We start from the raw sequence: 20,393 nt of genomic DNA, 5'->3' as shown, positions 1-20,393 counted from the left end.
GGGATGTATATCGTTAGGATTTTATCGATACCCATACCCATACCGATACTCCTTATCGGTACTGATACTTATCGATACTCTTATCGATACTACAACATGTAATTTAGTGTAAAAAATAATGATGTTAAAAGATTCAACCTTTTTTTTTTTTTTTATTAGGGGGGCAGCAACCAGCATAAAAAATTGACAGCAGAGAGGAACACCTCCTTTAAACCCTGAGCAAGTCAACAGTTAACCTGCAGAAGCTGCAGTTAATCTATCATCATGATAAAATAGGATCTCCTTCTATGGATCTTAATGAATATTTAGCTTTTTTACTCTTAAAGTTGTATTGCTCTGACTCACAGCTCATGTCAGCTCAGGTGATCTGCAGGTTGTTTTCACTTCATTGCTACGACGCTGCGCCCCGTGTGTGCGTGTGTGTCTGTGTACAGCGCTGACACACACACATACACGCTGCATCCACAGCAGCCGGTCCATGTTCTTCACGCCGTAGACCAGTCAATGTATGAGACGTGTTACCGCATTATAAACGACACAAGCAGCTCAGTGTTTCCACAGTCGGAGTTTTCTCCTCCTTTCTTAGCGGAGTGACATCAGGTGGCTCTGACACTCTGCTCCTCAGCAGCAGACATGAAGCTGCTGGAGCCTCCTCTGTCTCCTCACTGACCTGCTGCTGTAGCTACTGGACACTCAACCCTCCGCCTCCGACATGAATTAAAGTACTTTGCTGGGTCTCGGTGCGAGGCTTCAAACACATGCCGACCCGACACAGGCGAACGGACCGGGCCGGACTCGTCTCGCTCCACGCGCACCGTCAGGCCGCGTGTCGGATTTGATAGCGCGGCGCGGAGAGACGCCGCTGAGACTCGCCGCGGCTCACCCGGTCCAAGTGCTGATTAGAGCTGCAGGGATCAGCTGCGGTGACCGCCTGTAGCGGTTCCGTGGCGCTGACGGACCCGGTGGAAATTGGGGGGTGACAAGCTGCTGTGGCGGCAGTGTTATTATTACGTGACGCTTAGGGAGACGTTCAAAAAGTACCGATAAGAGTACCGTTAGTCCAGAATCTTAACGGTACTCTGGTACCGATGCAATTATGGACCGGTACCAAAAAGTACCGGTCCACGGTATACATCCCTACCAACACGTTACCCCTGTTTCAAGTCCCTGCATTGGCTCCCTTCCAGCTTCTCTATTCATTTTAAAATTCTTCTACTGTTTTTTTTAATTTTTTTTTTTTTTAAGCACTTCATGGTCTTGTGTCTGGTATATGTGTCACACTTTTCAGTCTATGAGCCTGTGTGGCTCCTTTAGGTCTACAGGCACAATATTAATTGTTCTGAAGTGCAGCACTATGACCTTTCTTCAGGCAGCTTTTAAGTGGCTCCCGACAGACCAGACAGGAGCCATTAGTGTAGCAATTAGTAAATGTGAACTCAAACCGAACCTCTTCAGCCTGGCTTTGAATTAAAGATGGTTTACTTGATGAATGGACTGTCAAAAACCCAATCATGACCAGGTATCAGGGGTTCTAATATGGGCCTTGTGCTCCTCCTCTTCCTCTGTGACTGAGATGACTTTGACCTAACCCGAACCACTTACATCACCATTTGTTATCTCTTTATCTGAATGTCAAGGGCCCTATATTCATGGCAGCATAGCAACCAGACCAAGAAGCCGTCTGACTGTGGTGTGGTTTGTTTCCTGGTGTATGCTGCTAAGATTGGTGTTCAAACATAAGAGAGGTTTGTGCAAATAAGGCCGGACAAAGTGAGACAAAATAATTCAATTAAATTGAGAAGTGCTATATCAGGGGAAAGTTGTTTTACTCAAGGCTGTCTACTACCTTGATTGAATTATGGCCAAATGCAACCAGGCACACAAAACTGCACACGCCAAACCGGTCCATTATGACTCTGATTCTGTTTGGAATATGTAATCTGAGCTGCTGCTGTGAGCAATTATAAATGTGATAATATCTTCTATATTATCACATTACAGTAAATAAATACGGGCCTCATCTGCCACTGGCTTCAGACCTGGGGTGTGGTGTGTTCACGCTGTGCACTCTGGACCATCCACACCAGAGCTGGGTACTGTCATGGACAGTGTTGGGGAGACTTAAACTACATGTAGTTGAACTACATAGCTTAAATACAATTTGCTGTAACTTGCTGTTAGTTAAACTACATTCATATTTTGTGCTGCGTCAAGTATTTCAACTACTTTTTGTAGTTTAACTACTCAATTTACAAACTACTATTTTGGCCAATTACTGTACATGAAAAAAAAAGCCCTACCCAGTATAATATATATTTTATTTTACCATCATTGTGTTCCAGAAGTCTCTTTGAGTGAGACTGCTCATGTGTCATGTTAACAAGCAATTCTGCCCTGGCATCTAGTGCTAGTAATGTGTTAGTGCCTATGAAGTTCCTGTCATGGTTTTAAACATTGTTGTTCATGACACACTGATCTAGAATATAGTGTTGTCACGATACCAACATTTTGGTACCGGTATCGGTACCAACATGTTTTTCGATACTTTTCGATACTTTTCGGTACTTTTCCAAATAAAAAGAGAACACAAAAAATGTCATTATTGACTTTATTTTAATAGAAAATCTTAGAACTATAACATATGCATCAGTACTGAACTCTTCCTAAATTAAATCATTAGTGGTCTGTTTAAAAATTTTTATCAACTGCGTTATTTGAGGTCTGAAAACACTGCATCATTTTTTGTTATTTTGACCAGTTGTAATTTTCGGGAGAAATTGTTCTCAGTAGTTTATAGAATGAAACACAAACGTTCATTTTACACAAACACACACCTATTGTTTCCCATATGCAGCGCCACAGAATCAAGACCAAGCCCCCCCCCCCCCCCACCCCCCCCCCATCAACGCAATATCGCTCCGTTAATTCATCTCCGCGTAGCGCTGTTCACTCACTCACTCACAGAGAGAGGGAGAGAGAGAGAGAGAGAGAGAGAGAGAGAGAGAGACAGAGACAGAGAGCATGCCAGTGGTGATCCGCAGTAAAAACGAACTTATCAACCAGCTGTTTGCATTAATTAACGAGTCTGTGGCGGCCCGTCTCTCTCGCGCGCGGCGCGCACACACACACACAGACACACACAAACACAGGCACATGGACAGGTGGCGCTGTAACGGTAATAAAAAAAAAAGCACCTTGCTTCGTTTGTGACTCGCTCACTCACTCACCTCGGCTCAAATTACAATGCGGCGACTTCACGCGGCGACGTCACCGCTGCCGGCGGCGCAAAATGAAAGTACCGGTCCCATCTAAGCGCAGTATGGTACCGTTTTAAATGCGTCAGTACCCCGGTACCACTCTAGTACCGGTATACCGAACAACCCTACTAGAATATGTTGACCTCTTTGTATTTTTTATTACATTTTTTGTTGACTGATTTGCATTATATTTTGTTTCATATACACCACATGTTGATTTATTTAATGCTGAGTTAAATGAGTATAATGAGTATAAGTAGTTACTAAAGCTACTTTTTTTTAGCTGTAGCTTTACAAACTACTGCCAGGCTGAATGCTACGCTTGCAAAGTAGCTTCTCCAACACTGGTCATGGATTTGTTGAATTGATTAAGTTTCATGTCACAGGGTCTAGATTCAATTTTAAAGATATTTAACTCACAATAACTATTTGCTAAGAACTGAATGAGAATGACAAATTATTGCATTTTCTATTCTACGTGACCAACAGTTCAGCTCAAGAAGCAACAGATGCAACAGCAGTGCACATACAACCTGCACAGATCTGCGTTAATTCAGTATCACACGTTGTTTCAATTCACTTTAAAGTTTAATTCAAAACTAGAAAAAGCATTTCCAAGAATGGAAATGGTGTGACTGCTGATAGCAACTGAACGCTGTTGCAGAATTAGCAAATAGTGCAAGCAGTGATCACCATACAAATGTTTGACCAAGGTCGGAATCGAACCCACAACCTCATGGTCATTAGACTTCCACTCTGCCTCTAGGCCACAGTGCACACACAGTTGCAGAGACTCTTGTCTGTTAATGATCTGCACACTGTCAACATCAAGAAAGCTTGAGAGTCAAGCTTGAATGACTTGGAATGAAAATTTCTGTGAATTTCAGGTTGAGAGCAGCAGTTTCAACATGAAGCAAGTTATCAGAAGTCAACAGAGGACAACTGGGAAAATAATTCACTATAATTGTTATTGAGGCAAGATTTGAACCAGCAATCTTCAGGTCTCCAGACCAGCAAGCTAACCACTAGGCTACAGACAGAGACAGTATGTGAGGGGTAAAGAAAACCTTTGATAAGAGGATCACTGGCTTCTGCTTAAAAAAAAAAGTAAGGAATCGAACCCATGACCTCATGATCAATAAACCTTTACTCTGCCACTTCGCCACAGAGAGCACAGACATAAGCATGTTGCCATTGTAATGTGATGATGTGCTGCAAACGGTGGCAGAAGCAATTAATGCGTCTCTTAACGAACACCTGTAACCAATTGAGGGTGGGGGAGGGGAGCAGAATTCAACATCACATAACAAGATTGCTCAGCCTGGATTCGAACTAGTGACCTTGGGGTTGGCAAGCGGCCCACCTTACCAACTGGACTACAGACAGAGTTGTGGAGAACTCTCAGCATTGGGCTGAATGAGAAAGAATTTTGTTCTTAATTTGCTTGCCTGGTTAAATAAAGGTTAAATAAAATAAAAAATAATGAGAGCAGAGAGCTCCCTGGCTGCATTTAAAAAATATTTTAAATTATTATCTAAGTCTCTTTGCATTTTTGACCAGAATTTTAGCCAGAAGACAAAGTGTGGCTACAAAACTGGAGAAAATAATTTGTCTAGAGTTTAATTTGCAGAAAAAGTTAAATATTTTAAAAAGTATAAATAGTTAAAAAGAGAAAAGTAATGCCGATAAAGTTCAAAAAAAGCTGCACGTTTTGATATATGAATTGTTGAAATAGCACAACACCTAACACACTAACCATATGGCCACAGAGAACCTGAGTTACAATGAGCTTTATACTATGAGGAATCAAAGACTGTCCAATGACAGCTGAATAATTGGAATCAAAAGTCAAGCAATGATGTGAAATGACTGAGGCAGGAATCGAACCCATGACCATATGATCACTAAGCCTTTACTCTGCCACTCGGCTACAGAGAGCACACTGCTTACAAGACTGTTGTCATTCATTGTAATGTGATGATGTGCTGCAAACTGGTATGAGTAATCAAGGAGATAACAAACACCTGTAACCAATTGAAGGCGGGGGAGGAGAGCAGAATTCAACATAACATAACAAGAGTTCTTCCCTTGGATTCGAACCAGTGACCTTGGGGTTGGTAAGCAGCCACCCTAACCCCTACACTACAGTGGAGTTGAGGAGGAGAGAGGTTGAGACTTTGATGAATGTGAGATTTTTCAATGATGCTTAAAATAAAGAGAAATTTGTATAAATTAGCCACACCAAGTAAGAAGAGGACTTTTTTGTGACCTGTGACTATTTTTTGGTGAATTAAAATTAATTAAAAAGCACTTAACGGCAAGTTACAAAGTTGAGCTCCTTCTCCTGCTGTTGTGAAAAAAATGCATTGGGCTGAATGAGAGCAGAGAGCTCCCTGGCTGCATTTAAAAAATATTTTAAATTATTATCTAAGTCTCTTTGCATTTTTGACCAGAATTTTAGCCAGAAGACAAGTGTGGCTACAAAACTGGAGAAAATAATTTGTCTAGAGTTTAATTTGTGGCCATGCTGACAGTTTAGCCAGAAAAACTCTAGAATGTTTTTTTGCCTCTATCCACTCTGACACCACTCTAGCTCTGCTCGTTAGACGCAATACACACACATTATAAAGCTGAAAAAAATCAGAAAAAGTTAAATATTTGAAAAAGTATAAATAGTTAAAAAGAGAAAAGTAATGCCGATAAAGTTCAAAAAAAGCTGCACGTTTTGATATATGAATTGTTGAAATAGCACAAAGTATGAAGGACTAGAAGAAGACCGTAAAAAGGCGGAAGAAAATGGCCAAACAGAAGAACAATAGTGTGACTGCTTCCAGCAGTCACACTAATTAAGACACCAGCCTTAAGACTGGTGGTGTGTGGTGTTTGTTGACGAATGGGAACGCTTCTATGATGCACACCCACGGTTAAGTTGTAGTTTGTTACAAAACGGATGCAGCACGGCCGACTAATTGTGTCAGATAAGGAGACTGAAGGATTGATGAATGGAGTTTTTTCTGTCGTTTTCCTAATTAACAATCTCAATCACTTTGCAACAGGCAGTTGTCAGACACTATTAACTCATTGAGTGCCGCGCTCCTTTCCAAAGTTTTAGTCAAGTGTACCGGCAAATTAGACCATATTTGACTTTTTATTTTAGAGCCATAGTGTATTCTATATTATTGCCACCAACACATACTGTAGCTCATTTGAAAGGTTTAACTTTATGCTTCAAATGGCCACAAACCGTTTGTTTCTACGTGCCTCCGTTCCTGAGAAAAGTCAAGCCAAACATGGCTGGGTTTCACCAAAATCCCTCCTTTTTTTCTAGAAAAGGAGATAGAGCGTCTTTTATGAAAGGTGCGCTGTTTGTGTCTGTCGCTCTTCAGACACTCGCATTTCTGGATCAAAGGGCTCGTATAAGATAAATATACACAACAATTGTTGTTCTATTCACAAAACCACCATCGGGGGCGGGGGGGGCGCCACTAAACAACAATAACACAGACGCACCGTGCCGTGTCACAGCCTCTCGCCGCGGAACGTGAGGCTCTGCCGGCCACAGCGGCTCGCGAACACCGGTCCCGCCGGTGGTCGGGGTCCTTCTGGGGTACGGGTCGGTGGTGCCGGTCTGCTTTGACCCAGAGACCATCAGATTTTACCGCGGGAGGACTTTGGGGAGGACACAGTGTTGCTCCAGATGAAGACCAGGCGGGACAGTGGGCTGAGAGCTTCCTGGTTCAGCTCCCAGCTGCTGCAGCCTCGCGGGTGAGAGCAGAGCAGCAGCGGAGCAGCTGCGCTGCATCTGCATGCAGAACTCCGTTTGCAGAAGCTGAGTTATGATAAAAACTTCCAGATCATGAGCTGTCATGTGACTTTGATCGTCATCTATTTCAGTTCTCCTCGTCGTAGAGTCCCCAAATTTACATATAATGTGTATTAAAGTGTCTATTTTCATAATTTAAAAAAAAAGCAAAAAACGAGAAATTTCGTTTTTGGCACTCAACGCATGGGAACGAAAAACGAGAAATTACGTGGTTGGCACTCAATGAGTTAACTGGGATTACATGAAAAGACAGAAGACAAGTCTGAGACAGCCCAAATCCACAGAAGAACTATGGCAGGTTCTCCAAGATGCTTCAACAACCTGCCACCGGAGGAGGACTGGTGCTGTTTTAAAGACAAAACGTGGTCACACCAAATTATGATCCAATTTAGGTTTCGTCTGTTGACTGAACTTTGTATGAAGTTAATCAAAAGACTATTCATGGGATGGATATATGAAGAGAAATCTGACAAGTGTTATGGAAACATCTCAAAGGTCTGGGGGGCTCTGTGGCGTGCGACCCACTACAGCTGCACCGTTGTAGAGCAGAAAGTAACAGAATTGCCCTATTGGATAAATAAAGTAATCTCAACTCAGGCTCCAAGTGCGGGAAAGTAAAAATTCCTCAAAGAACGTCTGGACAACTGATCCCCAAGGACTACTCTAAACTTAATGTTTTGTGAGATTTCAAAGGAGGTTAAATCGAAAGCAACTGGACTTAGTTATTTGTCTAGGAAGACGTTTCACCTCTCATCCAAGAGGCTTCATCAGTTCATGTACGCAACTGACCAGGCTGGGACTGGTCCAACTATCTGGTGTGGAGACTCACTATTTAACCTCTTGTGTGGGCGTTCACAAGGGTGATGATGTCACTGGTTCCCTTTTGTGCTCCAAGTGCCAACGACAGTCGTTTAAATGACTGTCTTTGATGGAAAGTTGGTTTCGACCTCGTTAGTGCCCTATGTTGTTATAACGACAGTCGTTGGAGGCACTTGCCACTTGTGAACAGTAGTTGTTCTTTGAGGCTAGATTTCTCCTGGGAAGGGATGAAAGGGCAGCATTGTAAATTGGAGATAGGTGGTGTCTGAGACCACCTCCCCTGTTGAGGGATGGTTTTCTCTACTTTTACATAGATGGCTTCTTTAACTCCTCTTTCAAACCATCTGTCCTCTCTGTCTAGGATTTGGACATTGCTGTCCTCAAAGGAGTGGGCTTTCTCCTTGAGATGTAAATGGACAGCAGAGTCCAGGCCTGAGGAGTTAGCTCTCCTGTGTTGGGCCATGCGTTTATGCAGTGGTTGTTTTGTTTCTCCAATGTAGAGGTCTTTGCATTCCTCGTTGCACCGGCGTTTTGTGAGATGTTTTACTCGACTTATCCAAACATCTGAAGCTCAATTTCAACACACAAACAGAATGTATAAGCTCCCTCAAAGTTAAGTCTCCCTGAGCAGATTTACATCCAGACATTTTTATCTCTGGTGAGAGGCTACAAATTGGAGTATACATTGACTCAAATCTCAGCTTCAAAACACACATAAAGAAAGTCAGCAGTGTTTTCCCACACATTCATATTATTAAAGAATTACGTCCGCCACAAATGAAAAAAACTAAATAAAAAAACCGCAGTGCCACAATCAATCAGAGAATCTCTATCACATCACTCATTCCAAGCAAATGTTAAGAACTGGCTTGTAGACACCCAAAGATGTGAGCACTGATGTTATCGTTGTACAAATGTGTATTAACGTGGACACGCATCACGTTATCGTCGTCCAAATGTGTATTTATTATGTATGTATTTATGTACAGCTACTGTGTGTATAGGATGTGTTCTACCCCATGTGATAGTGTATTTTATTCCATTGTTGCTCTTTTTAAGGTTGCCTTGTACAATCTGGCAGAGGGACAAACGATCAAAACTAGCTTTGTAAGCTAACTCAGGTGCATTTACATGTGTTTATTTTTTTATTTTTTACAAATGTTTATTAATGTGCATTGTCCCTTTTCATATAAACAAAACTAAACTAATATCTGTTTTTGTTAGTTTATTATTTTTTCTTGCTGCATGAGACATTAACTCTCTGACAACCTCTGCTCTAGCACTAAACAAAATACATGGATTAAAGCAAAAAAAAAATGTTTTGACAGAAAAAAACTTTTCAGGCTAAATCATATCCCCTTGTTCATCTTTACGCTATGCCGCCCTTATGCCACACAGTTGCTCCCCAAATATTTTCATATAAAAAGGACTATAGTGTGTATGCCTTAGCCCAGGAACAAACTCAGAAGTGGTGTAAAAGGTGAGTCACCAAACCCCTGTAGTGGGGTCTGGGGGCATTCACCCCAGAAAAAAATTGTGATTTTAACACATAAATGAAGCATTCTGGTGTACTCTGAGAAGAACATGAAGGGAACATTTGTTTCAGATAAAAAAGCACATTGGAGTAGCTACTGACTGAGGTTCCTATCATGGTAAGGCAACAAGGCAAGAATGGCTGGAGTGTAAAAAAAAAAAAACTTAAACTGAACTCAGACTGGTCTACTAGGGAGCAAAAACAAGTCTCATATTTTAAATCTAGGGGTCTGGACCTGCCATTCAAGGGTCCGTTTCCTCTGCTATGGGGAGGCATGTCCATGCAGCGGTGCACCTGCACGGGAAGGAAAAAAAAACGAAACCGAATGCGCGCTGCCACGTCCGTGGACCGCGGCCACTCGGACCAACAGGTCCGCTCAAGCCGACGTCAACAGCAGCAGGAGGCCCGACGCTACTTGGCGTATCACTGCCTCCAGCAAGTGACTGAGTCACGTCACCGTGCTCATACGAACCGATCGATGACAAACAGGCAGGCCAGGGTTGCCAGATTACAATCTTACTTTTTTTCCTTCAGTGATTAGCAGGAGAAATTACTGACCGGGAGCTGACCTGCACCCTCCCGTCCCGGGTGAGAACCACTGGGCTAATACAATGGTCCTGGCTAGTTTTATGAGAGCAACATTAGTAAACCACAACAAAAAACATTTTTCCCATTGACGGAAATCCGTCATGGCGACGGAGAACTTTAATCCATGAAAATATCACTGAGATCTCTCTCCCTCTCTCTCATCATGGCCTACATAACAATAGTCTTTGTCCGTCATTTGCCCATTTATCTCCTGTGTCACACCTCAGTGTCTCATACTAACTCATACTAGCTCTGACACAATGAAAACATGCGCTGCCATGTATCGTGATGCACGCAACCAAAACCCCATACAATCCATTGTGTATTGTTGAGGTTTGGCTGACACCAACAGTGATTGACGGTCACTGACTTTCACTTTGAGTGTACAATTCTGCACCACTGCCAATCAGGAAACCTGTAGCCAATTTACTGTTAGAAAGGTCTCGTCAAGTCAACAAGGAAGTGAAAAGGAAGCAGACAGCTGTGGAAGAGAGATAAAAGGTTTTGAAGTAGTTCATATACAAGTTGAGAAATGTCTCCAGTTGATGCTGGAGTGACTCTGCAGTGCAGAGTTGATGCATGGTTAGTTTACTGTGTTATTGAATCTGGTACATGCACATTTCCTTGTATTTGTTTGATTTGCATCTTTTTGTTATATTATGATTTGGACAGCACTTTGCTCAGATAGCAAATGTGTACAAATGTGTTCTTGAAACAGAGCTGGCTTGACATTTTGAGCCACAGTGGTCATTCAATAAAGAAATCAGATACTAATGTCAGAAAACATTTGTCAGGTCTCCTTCACAATGTGATCCTTTTTATCCCAATTCAACCCAACAAAGAGGAAACAAAATCCTTTCATTTAAATCATCATGAAGATAAACATCTGAAATGTTTTTTTAATATCTGCCGACCCTGTTGTTTTGATCAAACTTAGCCATAATTTTGTCATCACGCAGTGTTTTGGTATGAGGTGAACTTCTGGTGTGGCGCCACAGTAGGAAGGTGGCATGAAGCCCAGCACACACACACACACAACATAAAACAATTAGACAGACACGGAAAAAAATCACACGGTGGGGGGGGGTGGGGGGGGTACCTCCAAGGGAATGTCCCAGAGAAGCCTCTGAGGGTGGGGTAATGAGCGGTCCACCTCGCCTTTGCAGTGTCCATCCTCGGTGTAGCCGAGCTGGAAGGCGTCTGTGGCCAGGGTGAACTGGAGAAAAGGGAGAGACAGGTTAACATCAGAGTACATACACAGGACACACACTATATGTTCAAACTAAAAATGCTCCTGCAACTCATTTTAAATATTTTATTTCTTTACACATAGAACCAGAATCTTTTTTTTTTAAATAATAAACTAATATTTTGAGCTAATTCACAATATGGTTCGCATTCGCTCAGACAATAGAATGGCTACGTGATGAAATATATTTTCTTATTTAGTGTTGTGTTAACTGATCCTTTGCTGTGCTTGGCAGCTCCATGTTAAGGAAGGAGCTCAGGGTTGAACCTTTGCTCAGGAAGTTTCTTTGATGACTTCCGTGGCTTCCCACAGGTCTGAAATATACTTGTGGTGGTTAAATGTGTTGTAAAGTTGTGACCTGCACATTCATCACGCTATGAGATAATAATGGAACGTTATGAGAGTTGTTTTTGAGGCAAATGCAGAGACTGCTTGCCGAAAAACTGCCCCCGATGGGAACGCACATCAGCGGTTTTGCATGAATTTACCTCGAAAACAACTCTGTCTCATAATACTTCATTATTATCTCATAGCGTGGTGAATGTGCAGGTCACAACTTGTCCACCAGAGCGTTTTGGAGTTGTTGGATTGTGTATTTGATGAGTTTGATGAGGAAACCAAGAAATCCCATGAGCCTCTGTAGCGTAGCTCTGAGCAGCTCGCGGCTCTGCTCCACCGTTCTAAAAATAGCTTGCACCAATAATTAAAGGTAACAAACCTACTGCTATGACTATAGCGATTATGGCAATGGGACAATTTGCCAAAATGTTTAACCATCCCTTCTATCAGTGATGATACAGTCCTTGAAACTCAAGATCAACATAAGCAAGTTCAAACTTGAATCAGAGTCATAATGGACCAGTTTGGCATGTGTAGGTTTGTGTGCCTGGTTGCATCTGGCCATAATTCAATCAAGGTGGACAGCCTTTTTACTACTCAGAACTAAAGGGTGCATTTGGAAAGACAAAAGCCCCTACACTGTGTGTCTGATAGTCTCTGAATGAATCAACACAGTGGGCTTACTGTAGGATGGGCTCAGTAAAAGTTTCCAGAGCAGTTCTTTTATGATAACCCACTGAAAGCAAAATAAATGACTAAGATATTAAGTAGTCATTGCTTGTCTCATTACCTTGTGGAAAAGTCTGCGTCCACCTAAAAAGAAACTCCCACACCCAAGTTGGTGTAATAATCATAAAGGCATCACCTATCAGCAGGTTCATTCAGCACAGCCTCATCATGTTTGTTTTAGCAGGACGAGAATGAGTCATTGGGCCTCAAGCCTTCATTCTACTGCTCAGTCGACACATATTAACTCATGCACCCACAACACACACTGAGATATTTTTCATGTTGAGTGATGTTGTTTCATAGTTTATCAAGTGGTCCTAAAATAATCAAAGCAATCAGTTCAGTACTTGCATCCGTGATCCCTTATTTGATCATATGTAAATGTGCAGTAGCTGCATGAGGCTTGATGTTGAGGCACAGCTGTGGCATCATCGTTGCGTGAGCTACTTTTTCCTTCCTTTTTCTCACAGTCGCAGTACTTGAACTCTGAATGACTGATCTGAGTGATGGCTGCGACAGACAGACACACACACAAACATACCTCCCAAAGGTGTGCCACAGTGGGTGCATCAGCCCAGGAGTGCTCTGCATTCAGCCCGCTCTTCCCATTCTTGTAGATCACGATGGAGAATGACTTGTCAAACCACCTGTGGAACGAAGGAGAAAGATGCGGCAAAAGCACAGGTTAGATGAGAAAGAATGCATTATTAAATGCATTACTAAATGCATATTTATATGCATGTTGACACTGTTTCGTTTCACTTTTTTGCACTCTGTAGTAGTACTTTGATTATAGTTTTACACATATGGTTTGCATAAAAAAAAAATAGAGAAAGAAATATTTTATTTTATTTTATTTATTGCCACTTTAATATTTCATATATTTTTAGTTTCAGTTTCAATTTGTGGAAAGAAATTCAACAGTTAAAAGCTCATGCTTAGGTCATGCATGCAAATCTATAAAACATTTCAAAATGCACCTGCATTGTTTGTCCTGTCATATATTTTGACATTGTAGTAGAAGAAGTAGAAATAATGTCAAAATATCGTCTCGTTCCGTGAACCCAATATCGTCTATCGTCTCGTGAGCTGAGTGTATCATCAAATCCCTAGTCCATATTAACTCATTGAGTGCCGCGCTCCTTTCCAAAGTTTTAGTCAAGTGTACCGGCAAATTAGACCATATTTGACTTTTTATTTTAGAGCCATAGTGTATTCTATATTATTGCCACCAACACATACTGTAGCTCATTTGAAAGGTTTAATTTTATCCTTCAAATGGCCACAAACCGTTTGTTTCTACGTGCCTCCGTTCCTGAGAAAAGTCAAGCTAAACATGGCTGGGTTTCACCAAAATCCCTCCTTTTTTTCTAGAAAAGGAGATAGAGCGTCTTTTATGAAAGGTGCGCTGTTTGTGCCTGTCGCTCTTCAGACACTCGCATTTCTGGATCAAAGGGCTCGTATAAGATAAATATACACAACAATTGTTGTTCTATTCACAAAACCACCATCGGGGGCGGGGGGGGCGCCACTAAACAACAATAACACAGACGCACCGCGCCGTGTCACAGCCTCTCGCCGCGGAACGTGAGGCTCTGCCGGCCACAGCGGCTCGCGAACACCGGTCCCGCCGGTGGTCGCGGTCCGTCTGTGGTACGGGTCGGTGGTGCCGGTCTGCTTTGACCCAGAGACCATCAGATTTTACCGCGGGAGGACTTTGGGGAGGACACGGTGTTGCTCCAGATGAAGACCGGGCGGGACAATGGGCTGAGAGCTTCCTGGTTCAGCTCCCAGCTGCTGCAGCCTCGCGGGTGAGAGCGGAGCAGCAGCGGAGCAGCTGCGCTGCATCTGCATGCAGAACTCCGTTTGCAGAAGCTGAGTTATGATAAAAACTTCCAGATCATGAGCTGTCATGTGACTTTGATCGTCATCTATTTCAGTTCTCCTCGTCGTGGAGTCCCCATATTTACATATAATGTGTATTAAAGTGTCTATTTTCATAATTTAAAAAAAAAGCAAAAAACGAAAAATTTCGTTTTTGGCACTCAACGCATGGGAACGAAAAACGAGAAATTACGTGGTTGGCACTCAATGAGTTAATGCAAACTTTTTTTTCCAGCTGTTCTGAGGTGTTTGGGAGCAGACAGATGTGGCCTTTACAGTTACCGCATTCAGAGAAAGTAACAATTCACACCAGGAAGGAGGAAAATGAAAGGTCACTGTTTTACGACCTTTGATGAAACAGTTTATATAACAGTCTAATACTGTTACATCAACTAAATATTTTATTCCCCTTGTGTCTTTTTGCCCTGCAACTGAACCAGCAGAGTCACTTAACACTTAATTTTGGGAAAGAGTAAAAAGATAGAACTTCAGTGGTGTTGAAACAGCAGTCCACATCAGGCTCACTAGCTGGGTGCGGTCTCCTGTTCATGTGACTCAGTGACCCTACTGTAGCACACTAGGTTTGGAACAAAGGGCAACCAGCTTTTGCCAGAACAACTCCACAGGATATTTGTGTTTGACATCAAGATACATTTATTTTTGGTAACCCAATTCAAACAATAAATAAGTAAATTCGTGAGAATGTATCATTGGCAGTTTATTTTGAGATCAGATGCACTAAACTGGAAAATGTCTGTCTTCATGAATGCCTTGATAGTAGTCTTTTTTTTAAAAATTTTTTACACCCTCTCGTCATTTTTTGTACATTAACAAAGTGACTGCAGATAGCTCTTGGAGTTAATTTGGAGTTTGCACGCTCACGCAGGCTGTTTGTTCTTACTGTCAAGCTCTTAAGAGATTCACTCAAGTTTGTGAGAGAAGTACAAGGATGACAGACTGAGAGTGTGTGAGGGAGTTCAGGTCAAACCGAGAAAGATAATGTGTAAAAACACTGTTTCGAAAGAGCAAACCGTTCATTCTAACAAATATGCAGGAGTCTGAGCAGCAGTCATATCAAACTGCTGACTGTGGGAATGGAAAAATAAAATGTGTCTACTAGTAGTGCGATAACGCTGCTCTGTTTAGGCCGGTGAATGTGGATTTTTTTTAGTGCGACTGTGATGAGGAACCCGTTGAAGAGGAAATAAGCTGGTGAACCTTTTTAAAAGATGGGAGATTTATTAGTTCATGTTATAATTCAATAATGATTATAAACCAAGGTGAGTCTGGTGCTCAGAGTTTATATCCTACGCATCACTGTTTAAAAATTGAACATCTAGTCTCTCTTTACAAAATAAAATTAGGCTGTGTGGAGCCGACCTGTTGTGGGATGTGCAGTGACAGTGACAGTTTTGCCACCGTCCAATCCTCTGTTGCTTACGTGAGGACGGGACAAAGCCTCTTGGACACATGTATGTACATGTTTGTTTTTCCTCTCTTGATTTCTAATCGGCTCCTTTCAGTTTTTGCCGGTAGGAAAACATGAAATCTGGTGTTTCTCTTGCGCGCTCTCTCTTTTCACACTCCCTTGCTTGCCTCCGGTCCGCATATAAATGAATGTTAGGCTATATGAAAACAAGCAAACCAAAAAAACAGACGTGCAGACACCACGAAAATGAAACACTGTAATAATTCCTGTGAGTTATTGATACTGTCAGTTACTGACACACATTGCCAGGAAGGATCCGATCTGTCTGTTTAGACTGCAGACGTATTAGCAGATATCCAATTTGTATCTGATTTATTTCAACGATTGTAAGAGTATACGCACATCCCTTGCTTGGTGTGCTGGGCTAAGGGGGGAAGCTTCAAAAGAAAAAAGAAACAGCCCACACAACCTTGTTATGCTCCAAATATTTTTACTTTATTTTTACTTTTATATTTTATTTTTCAGTAAAAAATATTTGGAGCATAACGAGGTTGTGCGGGCTGTTTCTTTTTTCTGTCTGATTTATTTCCACATTTAACAGGGGCCTGAATCTGATCGGACAATATCCGATTCCATGTGTATTTGTCCCGTTTACACGTTCATGTTACAGATCCGATCTGTGCCACTTGAGAGGAAAAGAATCGGAATTGGGCCACTTGAACCATGCAGTGTAAAGACAGACTAATAGTCACAATATCTGCCTTCCAGCACCTGAGTGTGGGTCAAACAATTCAGACCAAACACATTCATTTGTGAGCTATTACACATGTGCGGAGGAAGCTTTTGCCATGTCTGTGCAGAGCCAGGTCGTCTCGCCGATTTTGCTCAAATAGAGCAGCTATGATTGCATCAGGATGAGAGTCAGAGAGACACATGACCATGACACACACACACACACACAGACTGGTTCCAGTGAAATGATGAAATTAAATGAATCCAGCAGACAGGAGGAATCCTGCCACTGGAGGTGTGAGAGTGAGTCACTCTATTTCATAGGGAACATTCAGAAATTTTGTGTGTACTTTCTTTTTTTTTTTTTTGGATGGGATGTTGATAATAAACATTTTTTTCAAACATAGAATGGCACGGACGACAGCTTTGCTCCACTTACGCAACATTCTGTACAAACTTCCAACATCCAACTCAAAAGGAAGCTGAAAAACAAGTCCAGCCAATTCCAATTCTCATCTTACCCCTCAATCTTAAAGCAGATAACAGCGGCACGGCCGTTTCGGCTAATGCTGTGTTCAAGGCAGGCTTTTGAAACCGTAAGTTACAGCTTCAAGTCACAACTACGACTTGGTAGCGTTCCAGGTAACCCGTAGCTCGTGTTTTTACCGTCCTGTTGTCTGTGAAAGTTCCCTATAACGGCCACTCGTAACTTCCGACCCGTGAACTCGTACCAGATCGAACTGGTATGACTTCACAGGAAGGAAAAACACAAAGTACGAGTTTCCTTGAACGCACCATGAGTTAGCAGCCCCCGCCCTTGTCAGGCATCAATTGGTCCTCGTGCTACGTCACCACATTCACGCGCATCCCTTGGCTGCACACACAGCCCTTCATGCCGTTCTCTCCCCTCATTGGATAACACTTGTATCCCACAAGGAAAATTTTCTCCGATTACAGCAGAGCAGACTGACGGAGAGACTCGTGTTTAGGCTGAAATACTTCATGTAAGTGATTGCTGACGGAAAATAGGACTATTTAGGACTTATATTAACAAAAACATTCCACTGATATCTGCTTTAACTGTCAAGCTCAACCCTTAATTTTAGTAGCCCTCAAAACCGTGTTAAGGGCTATTTTGTGACTTAGAAATGGGACACCCCTTAAATGCAGATACGTCTGAATCAGGGCCCACGTTGTCTCTGTTGTCCCTGAAATAAAACATTTTTTTTTTTTTTTTATAGCCTATTTGCACTGTTAACCCGTCCACTTTTAAAAGGAGTAATGTCATTTAAAACAGGATGGCGGTGTGAGCCGAGCTGACACTCTGTAGTCTGTGCTGGTGAGACTGGGCTGGAGCACCAGCCGCTCTGCTTCATCCCCGGGGGTTTTTGCAGCTTGGAGCCGATGAGGACGGGACCGACAGACTGGCCCAGTCTGCCACGGTCTAATGTCTCGAGAAATACGGTGTCAAGCCACAGCCGCCTGTCGCTACAAAATGGGGCTTCTCCACAGCGGAGGTCCGTTATAAGACGCCAAGGCAGACTGGCATCTCGTCTCGGTGCTCTCCGTGGTCCGGATGCGGCACAGGTGAGACCGACATGCCCTGTCTGCATCGGCCGACGGGCCATCACACTCCGCCGCGGACGGCTGTGGCACGACACGGTGTTTCTCGAGACAGGACGGCCGACTGACCGACCGACCAATCCCTTCCTGACCGGCTCCAAGCGGCAAAAACCCCACGGGTGAAAGCAGATGTAACGTAGCAACATGGCTTGTCCGCACCGGCCGGTGTCAAAAGATCGTAAAATAAAAAAATAAATGTTATGCAACAATGACATAAATAATCCATAAAATGGGCCTAAACTAAGATAATACAATGGTTTTCGTAATATTTATATCTCTATTAACAAAGAAAATACTTAAATTTGTAGCTCGCTTTCTTTGCAGCTTTTGGTTTGGTTAAACTATGCAATGCATTCTGGGTAGCCCTTGCTCTCAAGGGTGGTGTCGGAAAGTCTCAATATTGAAGGCGATACAGCCCTTAAACTTGCCCCTCAACTTAAAGCAGATATCAGTGGAATGTTTTTGTTAATATAAGTCCTAAATAGTCCTATTTTCCGTCAGCAATCACTTACATGAAGTATTTCAGCCTAAACACGAGTCTCTCCGTCACTCTGCTCTGCTGTAACCCGAGGAGAAAATTTTCCTTGTGGGATACAAGTGTTATCCAATGAGGGGAGAGAACGGCATGAAGGGCTGTGTGTGCAGCCAAGGGATGCGCGTGAATGTGGTGACGTAGCACGAGGACCAATTGATGCCTGACAAGGGCGGGGGCTGCTAACTCATGGTGCGTTCAAGGAAACTCGTACTTTGTGTTTTTCCTTCCTGTGAAGTCATACCAGTTCGATCTGGTACGAGTTCACGGGTCGGAAGTTACGAGTGGCCGTTATAGGGAACTTTCACAGACAACAGGACGGTAAAAACACGAGCTACGGGTTACCTGGAACGCTACCAAGTCGTAGTTGTGACTTGAAGCTGTAACTTACGGTTTCAAAAGCCTGCCTTGAACACAGCATTAGCCGAAACGGCCGTGCCACTGATATCTGCTTTAATTTTTCTGAGATTTGCGACAGCACTTGTACTAGCGGGAGCACGCATTTTTGAGATTGACGTTTTTGTTGGCCAAGTCTAGAGTTAACCCTCAGGATTTGTTATGTACTCACTTTGAGTAACAATACCTACATAAACAATACATTACAGATTTACCTGATGATAGAGTTCATTTATTAGTTTTTGTCTTATTAAACCTGTTATTTTTATGTATTTTTTAAATGCTGAGGCAGTTGAGCCCACCCACCCTGAGTTCAGTGCTGCTGGATGTTTCTTGCTGTTAAAAGAGAGACCCCACCCTTCTGTATTCCCTCTCATTGTTTTATATTTAAGAAATCACAAGAAGCCATAAACAACCCGTCATAATGTAGGTGTGGTGTTTTCTCAGACCTGTCATAACATTTTCCATGGAGCAGGGACTTGGCGTAGCGGTCCAGGTTTCCTGCTGGGTCGTCTCCCCTCATGCCTTGCTCTTCATCATCCAACGTGACAAAGAAGGCGGCCCTCTCGATGGCATCCAGAGATCGCTTGTTGACGCCAGAGCTGAAGTACTGCTTCCTCATTTGAGACCAAGGAATCCTAGGAACAGGAGTGAAATATGGTGAGATACTTCAGACTCATGGCCGTCCGTCATCCATATAGTCACTCATCCATATAAATTACCAAGATACACAATTGCAGATTTGTGGGGGAAAAAAGAGTAAGTTCTGACAAAAGAGCTTGAAGGGTGCCAAGAACATAGAGTTCATGAGGGAGGAAAAAGCTGAGTCCAACTAACGTCCATTAAAATGACACATTCATGTCATTTTAAGAACATCAGATTTACTTTGCATGAGTTATTCTCTCTCCGTCATATTTTCGTAAGATATCTTTCCTCCACTTTGGCTAAATTTTCAACATGAACATGAATTATATTCTTAAATTAAGTTTTCCCATCATCAGGGAAACAGAGTAGCTTCAGTGCTCATAATGAGAAAGTCATTAACAGTGTGATTATAGCCACTTCTCATTTTGACTCCTAATGGAAAATTGATGTTCACTCATTAAGGTTTTCAAATTATATTGCATTAATAAATAATTCAAATAAACAACTGCTTGGAGGGTTGTCTTGAAAGTTTCATACTTTCACTTTGATACAAAGTTTGACATTTATCACTTACATGTCAAAACATGTCTCTAAAAACCACAACATGTCTACAACGATTGATTGAACTGCTGTGAAACTGCTCCACACAACCTTGTTAAAATCTCCAGCAATCATTTAACTTCTCATCTTCCATTGTTATAGATACAAATTTATGATTTGTCAGATGCTTTTTTTACAAATTGAAAATGTTATACCTGCTTGTATGGCTTTAGAGTATTGTTGCTACAGGTGCAAAACAAATATCTATACTGTA

The 20,393-nt window shown here is 42.3% G+C and overlaps 1 protein-coding gene across 1 annotated transcript in view; it reads right to left on the bottom strand.

The window, feature by feature from the left end:
• Positions 1–20,393, bottom strand: part of cpt1a2b (carnitine palmitoyltransferase 1A2b) — a 92,892-nt gene that overhangs the window by 36,661 nt on the left and 35,838 nt on the right. Inside the window, exons 11-13 of the mRNA XM_085785071.1 lie at positions 19,384–19,572; positions 12,880–12,985; positions 11,121–11,237 (exon numbers count right to left, since the gene is read on the bottom strand). Of these exons, the coding sequence (XP_085641197.1) occupies positions 11,121–11,237; positions 12,880–12,985; positions 19,384–19,572 (412 nt within the window). The remainder of the gene's footprint in view (positions 1–11,120; positions 11,238–12,879; positions 12,986–19,383; positions 19,573–20,393) is intronic.

Source organism: Trachurus japonicus, chromosome 8, assembly GCF_045865225.1.
Source record: "Trachurus japonicus isolate A0001 chromosome 8, Traja_1.0".
NCBI classification, from domain to species: Eukaryota; Metazoa; Chordata; class Actinopteri; order Carangiformes; family Carangidae; genus Trachurus; species Trachurus japonicus.
This window is presented reverse-complemented; position numbering and strand designations above follow the sequence as displayed.